Here is a 12,319-nt window from a genome sequence, read left to right as displayed (position 1 = left end):
ACCCTAAGCGCTTCTGTTAGGATGCTTTAAAATCAAGCACATTAGAACCTGCATTCATGGAAATAAGTTTCACCAATAAAGCATCACAACACAGCTTTGAATTTCACCACTCTGACAAGTTCCCCACAGACTTTTTTCTCATTTGAATAAAGAGATTTTCACTACTTGCAAAGCAACAAAAATAGGTGACAGTATGATTTAAGTTTTTAGGCCGCTGGGCAATAGATCATGCGCATTGGCACATCGGGAGGTCGTATTGTCTTGTGTCTTGTGACACCTTTTTTTTTTTTTTGGATGGCTACACGTCCCGCCTTGGTCATCCAACCACTTCAAAACTGAGGGGACAAAATGCTGCTTGCAGAGGGCAGTCAAACCATATAGTAAAAACAGTGCCAGCAGCAAGCTCTCTGGAAAAGGGACATGTTAGCTGGTGCAGCCTGAGCGTCGCGCTCTCTACACAATGTTTGCAAGCAGTTTATGGCCCTTTTTGAAGAAGCCATGTTCTTGGACAGCTGGAAAGTGTACTGCAGGGAAGGCTACAGGTGGACATTAGCAGTTGACAACACGTGAGAGCCGTTGTGATAAGATGGGGCACTTAACTCGCGCCGCGCTATTTGTAGCAGTCCCTCGTTCCTCGGAGCGCAGTCAGTGCAAAGCTTGACCCGGTCCGAACACTCAGTCCTCCGACTCGCCGCCGAGAGGCCCTGTCCAAGTCTCCTTTTTGGTGCCAAAACCCTCCCTTAAATTACTTTTCCCGGCATTTCGGGGACCTTCTGAGTGGCCAATCGGGAAAGTATTAATTGGAGCCAATTGGCGAGTTTTCTTCAAATTTCAAATGGCCAAAGGTACGGTGGGGCTTCCGAGTCCACTCACTCCGAGCATAGTACCCTTTCCAGGAATTTGTTCAATCTATTCCCCTTGAATACAAGGCAGAGCGAACCAGTCCCTCAAACAACAGTAAAATAATAAAAACACTCAAACGCCATAGCCACCAGCCGTGCGCACAGTACAGATACATACAGTATTTCAGTTCCGCTGGCCATCAGCGAAGGGTGAGAAAAAATAATTAAGTCGTCGGTCGGGAAGGACAGGGTCTTGTTGCGGGTGAACCTTGGCCTGACATTCCCGATCGTTCCAAATGGTAGTGACTACTCTGGCCATTGTTTAGTGTAAAAAGTCTGTAAATAGTGTAAATAAACTCCATTGTACATTTGTGCTTGGAAGAAGTATACGTCTATCCGTCTCATCCTTCTGCAATATGTTGCACTCTAACGAACCCCATCTCCACCGCGAGGTCCTGACGTGGTAAAACAGCCCATCCCTGAGTCTAATTGTATCAACCGAGTCTAACTGTGGTACAACAAGGAGCCATTCATAAGAGCCAGTTGCACTTGCAAGCATACTAGGTACAAATTTCATCACCTAACTTCCTGCCATGACTAAGTGTAAATTAAAGAGTGAGACATTGCTGAGAAAAATTTTAACCTCGACTCAAGTTAGAGCATCTAATGCCAAAGTTGATTATAGCACTCAATAACCGTAAGATCATAGATCACCACCTTTCAAGTGTTGCAGAGAGAGCTTCCGGTCGCACTGTTCGTGATGAGTTGATGAGGCATGACCAGGCGCCCCTTGCCACTGGCTCTCATCAGACTGCCTTGCCACCCCGCTCTCATTTATCCTCATGCCAGCCTGAACACAAACAGATCCAAAAACACATCATCAAGCACTTCCATTATTCAAAATATGGAGAAAATGGTTTGCATGCTTCACTAACCACTGCAAGGAGGTAAGGAAACACTGACTCATGCATAAAAGAAACTGGACCGTATAGCATATATTTCAAACAATCTATGCCTCCCATACACAACTTCCAAAATGTGACATCATTCTTATTACAACCGCCATCCGTTTCAGTGAGCCGCATATTATTTACCGGAAGGGAGATCTTTCTTTTCGCAATGTCATCTTCCTCCAGATGTGCAGCATCAACTGGCTCTTGCTCCCGGCAGAGATCTCTGCAGGCCTGCAGAAAATAGGTTTTTTTTTTCCACAAATGAACTTTTTTAAAAAGAGCATGCACAATACATACCATTTACCTTGCCGCATTAAACTGCCCCAAAGGAACTATTCTGCAATTCGTTTTTGTCTGGCCAGTGAAACCTTTTATTGACCATAATGTATAGTTATTCCATCTCGTCTTCCCAACGGAATCCGGCCTTTCAGGACCCTTGGATCCCGAGTTAGACATGCTGTCATTAGGCCACGCAGGTAACTTAGTACGGCTTGGCCAAAGATTTATATTTATGTCGAGTGGTCTTCCACTTAATGTGGTATCTTACGCCTTGTATGCTAACGAACGTGTCTGATACAATACAGGCAGAAATAGAAGAGCACTGATTAACCAAGTAAAAAAGTAAACGAACACAAATGAGAATTCGTAAGGGAATCTCGCATATGGGAGCCAATAATGCTGCTGCACCATACCCTGAAAGGCAGAGATTAAAAGTCCCCCCAATTTTTTACCTAGGAACCAGGATTCATTTGCACTACAGGTCACAGCAAATTAGTGTACAAACAACTAACAAAAATTTGCTCCAAATTAATTTGGATAAGTACGCAGAACTACTGAACATATCAAACAAATCACAAGCATCCTACATTTCATAGTAAACAGGTTCCACTGCATTACATGTGCAAATGCATGTAGACAACAGTGACTTCAACAAAGACATAACAATTCTTATCAGCTGAATTGTACACAAAACAGTTTCTTACCAGTAAGACTGCAACATAAATGGGCAAACATTTATGTCAACGCAACCTGCTAAACAATTACTTAGGCTATACGGTGCATGTTACAGGAACCTATGCTTCATATTAAAAAGAACTGAAGTATTTATGGACTACACCAACACCGTCTATGATGGTGATGCTATGATGAAATGCACCATAACAATCAGACTCCCAAGTAATAAGAAGTTGGTTTTATCACCTGTAAGGCCATGACCCATGCCATCATTGATTCATGACTTCCAGCCACAAAAACATATTCCTTGGCTCCCGAGCTAAGAAAGGAAGGAAATGAGAGGAAAAAAAAACAAACAAAAAAAAACAGTCATTATGACGGCACTGGATGACAGAGGAGCTGCACCATCACTGATGTCGTTTTTTTTCCCCACATTCCTGCCACAATTCAAAGGTAATACCTTTAGTCTTGACCTAATTGAAAAACGCAGTTTATTTATGCAAGACTGTTGCATCAACAATAGTAGTTTAGTTAACCGCTTGTTTCCTCTATTTTGCACAGTCCTTTACATTCAAGAGTATGTGACATCCACAGCAGGAAAAATATGATTAATACCCACTTGATGATGAATAATGTAAAACTTTAATGAATGAATGATGCCCTTGAATGCTCACAGGATAAGTGTACAGCTTGCATTTGAACTGCAAATTGGGTATGCAGAGCACAGGTCAGTCATTTTAAGTTTGGGTATGGTAGCCATGAAAATGAAAGGGAAGATGTAAATTTCAAGCTGAAGGAAGCTTTATTTTCTCATTCAAGAAAGATTTACTCAAATTATTTGGCTTGACAGCCTGCGTGGCTAGCATCTTGTCCAATTCAAAAACAAAACATTTGAGCAACCCAGTCAGAAATGTGTAAGCTAACATTTGGTGAAAATACGAACAGCAAAATAATAAAAATGCAAACAGCCAAAGTAAACACCAAAATCATCTGGTATCCTGTCTAATATAAAAGAACACTAGGGGAGTAACACAGAGAATGTGAAAACCAACATTACAACAATATAAAATCAGTAAAAAATATAGCGAAATACCATCCTTACTCCACTGTATGTACTGTACAAGAAACAATACAGCTGATTTAAATAGTTAATCAAATGCAAAGTAGGTTTACCCCTACTATACATGAAAGAATTTCTACGCTTTGTTATGCTTTGGTTTGCTTTGGTATTAAAGCCGCATCCTGAGCTCTCTTCGCACCATCTGCAGTGGTTCTTATCACCGGGCGGCCCGGTGAGCAACTCAGAGTTTCTGGTCGATGGTTAGTTTTGACTCGCAGTCCAAAACTGACAACTGCTTCAGGGCTCATTTTTAATGTGCAATATTAGAACTAATATCTAAAATAGTTGAAGACACTGATTTCAATACTACTGCGGATGTCCAAAAGTAAGCAATACAATTTCCTTGGCACTTTGGCAATTCTTGCCAATAATAGTTACTATTATTTTGACATACTGCAGCCTCACAAGAAGCTACAACAGAAGGAGATGAAAAATGAAGAAACAAATAGCAACAAACAAGTCCCTCTAAGAACACAATTAATTAAAACAGGGTGTAGACGGACATGCTACTTGCTCTGGTACCTCAAAGTTCCCATAGCTAAGCTTGTTAAAGCTTCCAGATGTTCAGACAAAAGAACATCTTCATATCACTGGATGGATTCACCGGAAGAGTAAAAGCCAGTATCACTTACTGGATAACAAAGCAGTTTTCCTCATCCACGAGGAAAGAAATTGCAGCGTTACGGAGATCAATGCTGAATAACGGAGCCTTTCTTGCTACAGCGTCCAAGTCACTCTTGTAGGAATGCAAACAGCAGCCATGCTGGTCGAAGACGTACCAACGCTTCCGCCTGCCTTTTAGGCGAGCCAAAGCTTGAACGGGGAAAAGATGAAACAAGCAATCAGGATTGAAGAGGGCAGGTAACAATTCCTACATATAACGCATTGAGTCTATTGCTTCTTTCCTCTCAAATTCTTTAAAGATTGATATCACAATTGTTTGGAACTTCACAGCTCCGAACTTTACGTCGTTATTAGCCTTCAAATATCAAATTAACTGATTGCAGTAACATATCCTTGGAATATTTGCAATTTAGTAGTATGCATGCATTAGCGCTGCTCCTTGCCATAACTAAATGTTAGACCCCCAAATCCATTATTTCAGGCTCTTCTTTTCAAGAGCAGCTTGAAAACTCCATCAATTTCGGAAATGTGCGACAATTCCAATGGTCGAAATTTTCTGAAACTGTAAAAATTATTTTTTTTTTACAAATTTTATTTTTCATAATCTCTGAAAATGGGAAATTCCCCAAATTAAACATTAATAGCATACATACAACTAGAAAAAAATTTTACACGCTATTAATAAGGATTGAAAGCAAACTAGTTAGCACACTCTAAAGAAAGGAATGCAAAGCAAACTATTTGACAACAATCTCAGTTCAGCCTTAAAGGGCCACTGTCCAGGGAAGGCCCTTTTAAGCAAAGGAGCCCAGTGTTTCGATCAGGTACCGGAGATAGTCTGTGCAAAATGCTACAGTGACACGCGCGCCGCAAAGCATCGAAAATACAATTCAAAGCTCTCTCATGCTCTCCTCCGGGAAGCCAGCTTCCTCTTTTCCTGCGCTGGACCGACGGCCCACAATAATGACGTACGTATCGGGAACGATGTCCATTGGTCCGTCTCGCTGACTGACGGGAGAAGGATGGGTGTCTACCGCTCGCAGCGCGCTTTTCCCTCGCCACGACCAGACAATCCAGCGGCGCGCGCTCCCTCGACCGTTTTTTTTTTTTTTTTTTTTTTCGCGCTCGCGGAGAGCCACGCCCCACCTCCCGCCAAACGCGGAGGAGGAAGGGGAATTTGTATTGCGGAGGCTAGACGATCTCGGACAGGAGAGTGAAAAACCTTTGCGAGGGAACGGAAGGAGAGAGGCATGATAGAATCGGGTGATTGCGGTGGCTGTAACTGCGTTATTAGTTACTCTTTTCAAAAACATTTTGCGGCCTTGCGTTCTAGGGGCGAAGTCTCACAGTCACCGGGGAAGAAAATATTTTCGACCGGAGGGTGGACAGTGGGCCTTTAAAGGGACAGTCTACTCCTGGAGACGAGCATAAAAATATTGGCATATTTTGGCAGATCTTACCACTTGGAGTCAGTATTGAGAGAACTCGTGGTTTAACCAGGAATGTATAAATTGATCCCCAAAATCAGGTTTTAGCAGATGGTGGTTCCACACAGTGTCCTTTCATTGCTACCAACATGGCATCTATTTGGAGTGTCTGAAGTAAATATGCTACACTTCATGACTATGCCACAGCGTCCTATCGACAGATATTTGTGCTCATATCAACTCAAGGCAGCCTGCTTTTTTTCTCTTTCAACAAATTACAGCTGCTTCTATTCTTCAACCTTGCTAAATTGCATTTGAAACAAAAAAATCGCCCTACTTGCAGTGGTGCTGCCAACAGCAGAGCTGCTAGAGGCAAAAACGGCCGTTGGTATCTGCGGTAGACGTCACCGGGTTTATTTAGTTTATTTATTCATTTCATTCTATTTCAAACCATTTTGTCCTCTCAGTTATAGCTTTAATAAAATCTGTGCTTCGAAGTTAATGACACGTTCTGCATGCAACTTAGGCAATGCAGCAGTCATGTTCATAGAGCTGCATAGAGTTACTATATTAACTACATGTCGTGTCCACAACGTCAATGTTTACAGATGCGGCCCACCACTGAGAAAATGAGGCAATTGCATAGAAAAAATTCAGATTTATATGCTTCTGCTGTGCTTCTCAGCACCACAGCCGGATATTTGTTAACTTGGGGATGAAGCTCACGAATGAAGCAAAAAAAAAAATTGCTGAAGAAGTCAGTAGACTGTCCCTTTAATATGTTTTTAAAATGGGCCCTGGGGGACAACTCCATCCAATTTACTTTCTAGTAAAACTCGATTACACGGCTCTTCCTGACTACACTGATGTTTGTCTCGTAACCAATAATGCATTAATTTCTGAGAAAACTGCACTTAAAAATTTCCCTGTCACTCAGTTCGAGCTTCTGGCATCTACATCAAAAAGCACTTCACAATTAAAGTTTTGAGGTCAAAGACTTAGCATAGACTCTGGAACTCACGCCAAAAATCTGTCAACCCACCACAGTTTTCTCCCGAAATTGTCGGTCAATGGCTACAAATGTCATTTCATTTCTTGGCCTTTACTACCTTCCAGCAACGTTTTCAGTGTTAGTAGCACAATCAAGTAGCATGATTCCTTTAAAAGAACCATTAAATGTTAAATCGTTTACCGTAGCTCTTTTTGTGCGCGTGTCAAATTGAAAGCAGTGTCATTTACTGTTAAAACTGCTTTTCAGCAAGCTTATCACTAAAACATGCACCAGTAAAATTATTAGATATTATTTAATCAACATTATGCAGGATGCAGGGCCAAAATTAAGTCTCTCCTCCTCAGTAAATGGCACTTTCAGCAAAAAGTTTGATTATAGCATTCTTCTTTCTTTCCTACTCTAACCAATAAAGAAATATTTTTACACACTCCTTCAGCTAAGACATAATGAAGTAAAAATACACAACACCCCAGAAAAGCTACCATATCATAAATACATTTCTTGGCCATAAATATGAATAAACAAAAGAAACCTCTGTGTGGGTGGCATAGACAAGCATCTCTAAGAATATCTACTACAATCCTCGGAACCTATAATTCAAGGTATTCTGTAAGGCTAGAATAAAGTATATCAAGCTGGAACATAGAAAATCAAATGGTATGCTTTACAAGAACATATTTAAACATGCTTGAGAGCAAAATATCAGACTCAGCATGCATATCACTTAGACAACATATCCAACCTGTAGCCAACTGTAAAAAAGATCAGAAGGACCTCAGTATGCAGGTTCACTTGAGCTATCAGGAAAGAAAAATAAGAAATAAGAAATGAAAATCTAAATGCATGTTGCCTTTTCCTTCTTATCATTTTTCATCACCTAGTATTTCTTTCGCAATAAATTAGCTTTAAGAACACAAGAAACGGAAGCAAAAAAACAAACAAACATGGGAAAACTAGTTTTAGTGGTGTGTAAGCTAGCTTTTATATCTTTCAGGATATCCCACAGAATACCTTCAGTTTTTGCAGCAACATACAACACCATGACCTAGCTATTTAATGAAGTAGACCTGCATCAAAGATAGGGCAATAGTTAAAATATATGGCACTTTTTCTATTTGGCATGCTGCACTCATACATGGGAAATAGTTTTTCTGCTAAAATTTATTATTTGTTTCTTTATTTGAGTTACTGCTGTGTGACCTTCCTCGAACACACACAGCTTTAGCAGATGCTTTTGGAGTAGAGCAAAGTGAAACTGATTGTATGGTGTGAGCCCACAGTCGTTGGGAAGACTTCTACTGATAGCATGCTTTCAAATAAATATCTAAAAAAATGCTGGCCCTGTACATTACATTTCTGAGTTTCACCTAAAGCAGATACACTCCACCATGGATGTGTTCATATAATTTCATTCATTTTAAAATAAAACTAGTGCATGTAATTGCTGCAATGTTAACACGTGTCAGTCTGTCGATAAAACAACATAACAATGACATTTTAAATCAGACAATTACTAGTAACAAACAAAATGGCATTAAACCAACTTGTTTATTTTCTCAAAAGAAAAGTAAACAGCTTAAAGAAATTGCTATAACGGAAGAAGCATGCAAAAGTTCAAAAATGCCGCTTAAAATTCACACCTAGCTCTTCCAGCAACGAGTGCGCATGCAGTGTTCTACTCTGTGACGTCTGCAATGCCACCAGCTGTGATGGCGAATGTCGCCTCATTCTCTGGCTGATCGGGGCTGTCGTAAATCTTTGCGATGCGCGTTTCTCCGCGGCCCTTGCGAAGGGCTATGCGTGTTGTAGAAGCATGCGCCAAGATATGTCCCCCAATCGGTTTCTTAGGATCCGCCTGGAAACTCATGGCTGCTCCCGGATCAGCAGTCATTTGATTGGTGATAAACACTGCCACGTTGTACTCCTCCGAGATCTTCTGAAGCTTGGAAAGCATCTGCGCCAGCTTCTGTTGTCTGTCGGCCAGCTCACCACGACCACTGAAATCGACTCGGAAAAGTGCCATAACTGAATCAACCACGAGCAACTTGTACACACCAGCCTCCTCGTGAAACTTTGCTGCCACTTGATCCAACATTTCCATTTGATGCTCGCTCGTAAAGGCTCGGGCGTAGAGAACGTTTTCAAGCACGGCTGAATGATCGAGGTCGAACCGGTCGGCGATGCTGCGCAGTCGGTCCGGTCGGAAAGTATTCTCAGTGTCGATGAAAATCGCCTTACCTCCGCTATAACCATTTTCACCGGGGAGCTGGCAAGTGACGCAGAGAGTATGCGAGAGCTGCGTTTTTCCGGTGCGAAATTCGCCGAATACCTCTGTGATAGCCATGCTTTCAACTCCACCACCCATCAGCTTGTCAAGTTCTTTGCTGCCAGTGGCGACTCTGAATACATACCGCCGTTTTTCGCACACTTCAAGTGCCGTCAGAAAACTTGAGCAATCGGATATTTTGCCAATTATTTCCTTGATCTTGTCCACCTTTGCTTCGGAGATGCCTTTAATTGCGCACAGCCTCTTCCGAGTGGTCATTTGTACCCCTTTGACAGTGCAAATTCCGGCTGCCTTGAGCTTCTTTATGTCAGCCACGTTAATGCCATGGTTTTGCAACACGTCGATGTCTTGGAAGACTTCCTCGTCGTCATACACTTGACTCAATACCTCCTCGACAACTTGATCACCCATTTTACCGCTCAGAGGCAAGACAATTGCGTTTAAACGACGCGTTTAAGGGACTAAAGAGCGGGGCTTTAACCACGGAAGAAATGTGGTCACAGGTTGCAGTCGACACAACATAAGAAAATAAAGTTAAGATGAACAGCCATCGAAAACAGTAACGAATTTTCTTCCGAATCAAATTTTGATAGGTTCTCATGGAAATCAAGGAAATGTGTTATTACAGGGTATTACGATTACCTTTTCGCAGACGAAAGCAGACAGCATTTCAAACAGGGAAACGTGACGGGCACGTGACGGGTGAGCACGTTGCCCACCTGCAAAATGCAGTGCACTAGAGACAGAGAAATTTTGGGCGAAGCGCTAAGCCATGGCTAAGCTATGTAAAGTAAAGCTGAATAATAATAATAATAATAATAATAATAATAATAATAATAATAATAATAATAATAATAATAATAATAATAATAATAATAATAATAATAATAATAATAATAATAATAAATCTTTATTTAATGTGCGCAGGAACAACCATGTGGTCTTAGTGCTGCAGCACAAAAAAAAAAATATATATATGCACCCACAAATTTTACACACACAGATAGAACACAAAAAAAGAAACAGATAACACATGAAATGAAACTTAAACGAAAAGAGTCACGGAGAGAAAGAAATCAATGAGTAGATAGAAACAAAAAAACGATAGACAGAGAGAAAAACAAAACAAATAACCGTCATTGACTATAGTAATATAGAAATATACATAAAATAAACAACCACTCGAGGTGCGACCAGTGTGTGGTATCTAAAACACAGGCTAGAAATACAGGGAAATACAATAAAGAAATAGAGTTGAACGCGGGACAGACATGGGACAGATTCGAATATAAAGTTTAAAGTTAAAATATAAATAAGAAACAGATAAAAAGCAGTTCAAGGTACAAACAGCATTGAACAAGAGAAAAAGCAAAAAGTGAAGTACAATATTTAGGCTAGAAAGTGGAAGTTATGTATGTGATAAAGTACCGTTTACAATACAACGCTACGAATATCCGATATAAATGAAGAGAGCGAGTTTTGGAAGATGTCAAGGTGAAGGCAAAAAGAGTTAAGTAACCTCTGCATTCTGTCCAGAGGGGAATGGGAATGAAGAAGCGGAGAAACTTGAAACGGTCTGAATTCCCTCATGCTCTTTCGCGGAACGCGCAGTAAGATGTGCTCTAAGAGCTGAGGACGCATAATGTGGCCATGAAGGAGTTTGTACAGAAAAATTATATCTACTCTGACACGACGGCAGTTAAGGTGGATTCACACGACGGACCGAATAGCGAATCGCTCTCACGATTCGCTGTGACGTGGCCCTACGTCAGTGATTTCCGCTGCTTCGCTTCAGTCCGCGAGCAGCAATTCGCGACAAGGTCGAGAGTCCTTTTCACAATTCGGATCCTTCACGGACAAGACATTTTTTTATTTATTTATTTCTCTCGCGGAACGCTTTCCAGCTATGCTCCCGGTGCCCAAGCATAGACAACGTAACATACATTGCACTAAAACGCTGGAGGAAAGCGAGAAGCGGCTTCTGACGACTGACGGCAGTCGTTTCTATTTTGGAGTCGAACTAGCCTGTTTTTGCCTTCATTCGCAGTACATGGTTTTCACAGAATTTACAGTGACAGGCTCTTGCACTGCGCGATACCGAATGCGTGAGTTTTGTGACTGCACAGAGCAGTCGCTTGAATGTATTCATCGCTTTCCTCAAGCGTTTTGGCATTTGGCACGTACCGGGAGCATAGGGGCAGTCCGAATGGTCGTCTTCCAAGGGTTGAAAGCAGTATTTTCATGCAGCTCTCATAGAGCAAGCGCGATCGTTTGCACTGCAGAGAACTGCCTGCGTAGTATACCACATCGAGCGAAACAGTCACCACAATACTTTGGCAAAACGGCGCAGCAGCAGTAGCTGTAGGCCGCCGCAACCCGCGCATTCACCCACCGTCCATGCATCGTCCATGGTAGGCTACCCTCGATAACAGCGCGCCAGAACAAGGCTCTCCTCTCGCGCAGTGCCTGGGAGAAAGAGTAAGTCGGCTCTGTCGTCTGCTATTCTCTCCCACCGTGTGAATGCTCGCCGCGGACGGACGGACCTCGGATCAGAGGTCACGTGACCGATCGCTTCGCTATTCGGTCCGTCGTGTGAATCCACCTTTAAGAGCAACATTACTAGAACAGTCTCAGTTTCCCAGCTCCGCCCGGAGAGGTGTCCCCAGTGGCGGTCGCGTGAACTATCGGCGCTGCAGTCGACTGTTGCTTAGGGTGCCTCGATGTAGCGCGGCGCTGGTATCGAGGCACCCTACTCTTGCTCCTAGCCGTGCGCGTCGTCTGCTACGGGCGGCGCGGAAGCATGGGGGGAGAAAACCTGAGCCAGGGGGCGCTGCGCCGCTCTGTGCGTCAGCGCCCTCCATGGAGACCCCGTCAAAATCTACGCGCAGCCCGGCCGCGTCGTCTGCTAGCCCCGCGCTGCTCTCCAGCACGTGTTTGCGCGCGCGCGCTCGGTTGTTTCTCTCCTCCTCCGGCCGCATTCTGGCCGCCGTCGCGCTCCAACAAAGGGGGCAAGAAAAAAAAAAAAAAAAAAAAAACGAATGAAAAAGTGATGGCGCCCTTTTTCGCAAAACTTGTGAAAGTGTTTTTCTCTCTTCTCTCT

General features: G+C 42.5%; 2 protein-coding genes across 3 annotated transcripts in view; both read right to left on the bottom strand.

Moving 5' to 3' along the window:
- The window catches only part of LOC146202134 (uncharacterized), a 711,309-nt gene that overhangs the window by 452,869 nt on the left and 246,121 nt on the right, over nucleotides 1-12,319 (bottom strand). The window contains exons 1-5 of one of the 2 annotated variants that reach the window (XM_084587973.1): nucleotides 9,862-9,939; nucleotides 4,502-4,682; nucleotides 2,996-3,068; nucleotides 1,937-2,026; nucleotides 1,560-1,692 (exon numbers count right to left, since the gene is read on the bottom strand). In XM_084587973.1, coding sequence (XP_084444099.1) covers nucleotides 1,560-1,692; nucleotides 1,937-2,026; nucleotides 2,996-3,022 — 250 coding nt within the window. In that variant the 5' untranslated portion in view covers nucleotides 3,023-3,068; nucleotides 4,502-4,682; nucleotides 9,862-9,939. Of the gene's footprint in view, nucleotides 1-1,559; nucleotides 1,693-1,936; nucleotides 2,027-2,995; nucleotides 3,069-4,501; nucleotides 4,683-9,861; nucleotides 9,940-12,319 lie in introns of those variants that run through there. The other variant, XM_084587972.1, reaches the window with a different exon arrangement.
- Nucleotides 8,221-9,923, bottom strand: LOC146202139 (meiotic recombination protein DMC1/LIM15 homolog). The gene has a single exon (XM_084587976.1). The coding sequence runs from the start codon at nucleotides 9,628-9,630 to the stop codon at nucleotides 8,608-8,610; it is 1,023 nt and encodes a 340-aa protein (XP_084444102.1). The 5' UTR covers nucleotides 9,631-9,923; the 3' UTR covers nucleotides 8,221-8,607.

The sequence above is a fragment of the Amblyomma maculatum genome, chromosome 1, assembly GCF_055883805.1.
Source record: "Amblyomma maculatum isolate TAMU_Amacu chromosome 1, ASM5588380v1, whole genome shotgun sequence".
Classification (NCBI taxonomy): domain Eukaryota; kingdom Metazoa; phylum Arthropoda; class Arachnida; order Ixodida; family Ixodidae; genus Amblyomma; species Amblyomma maculatum.
The sequence above is the reverse complement of the archived record's forward strand: the minus strand, read 5'-3'. Positions and strand labels throughout refer to the sequence as shown.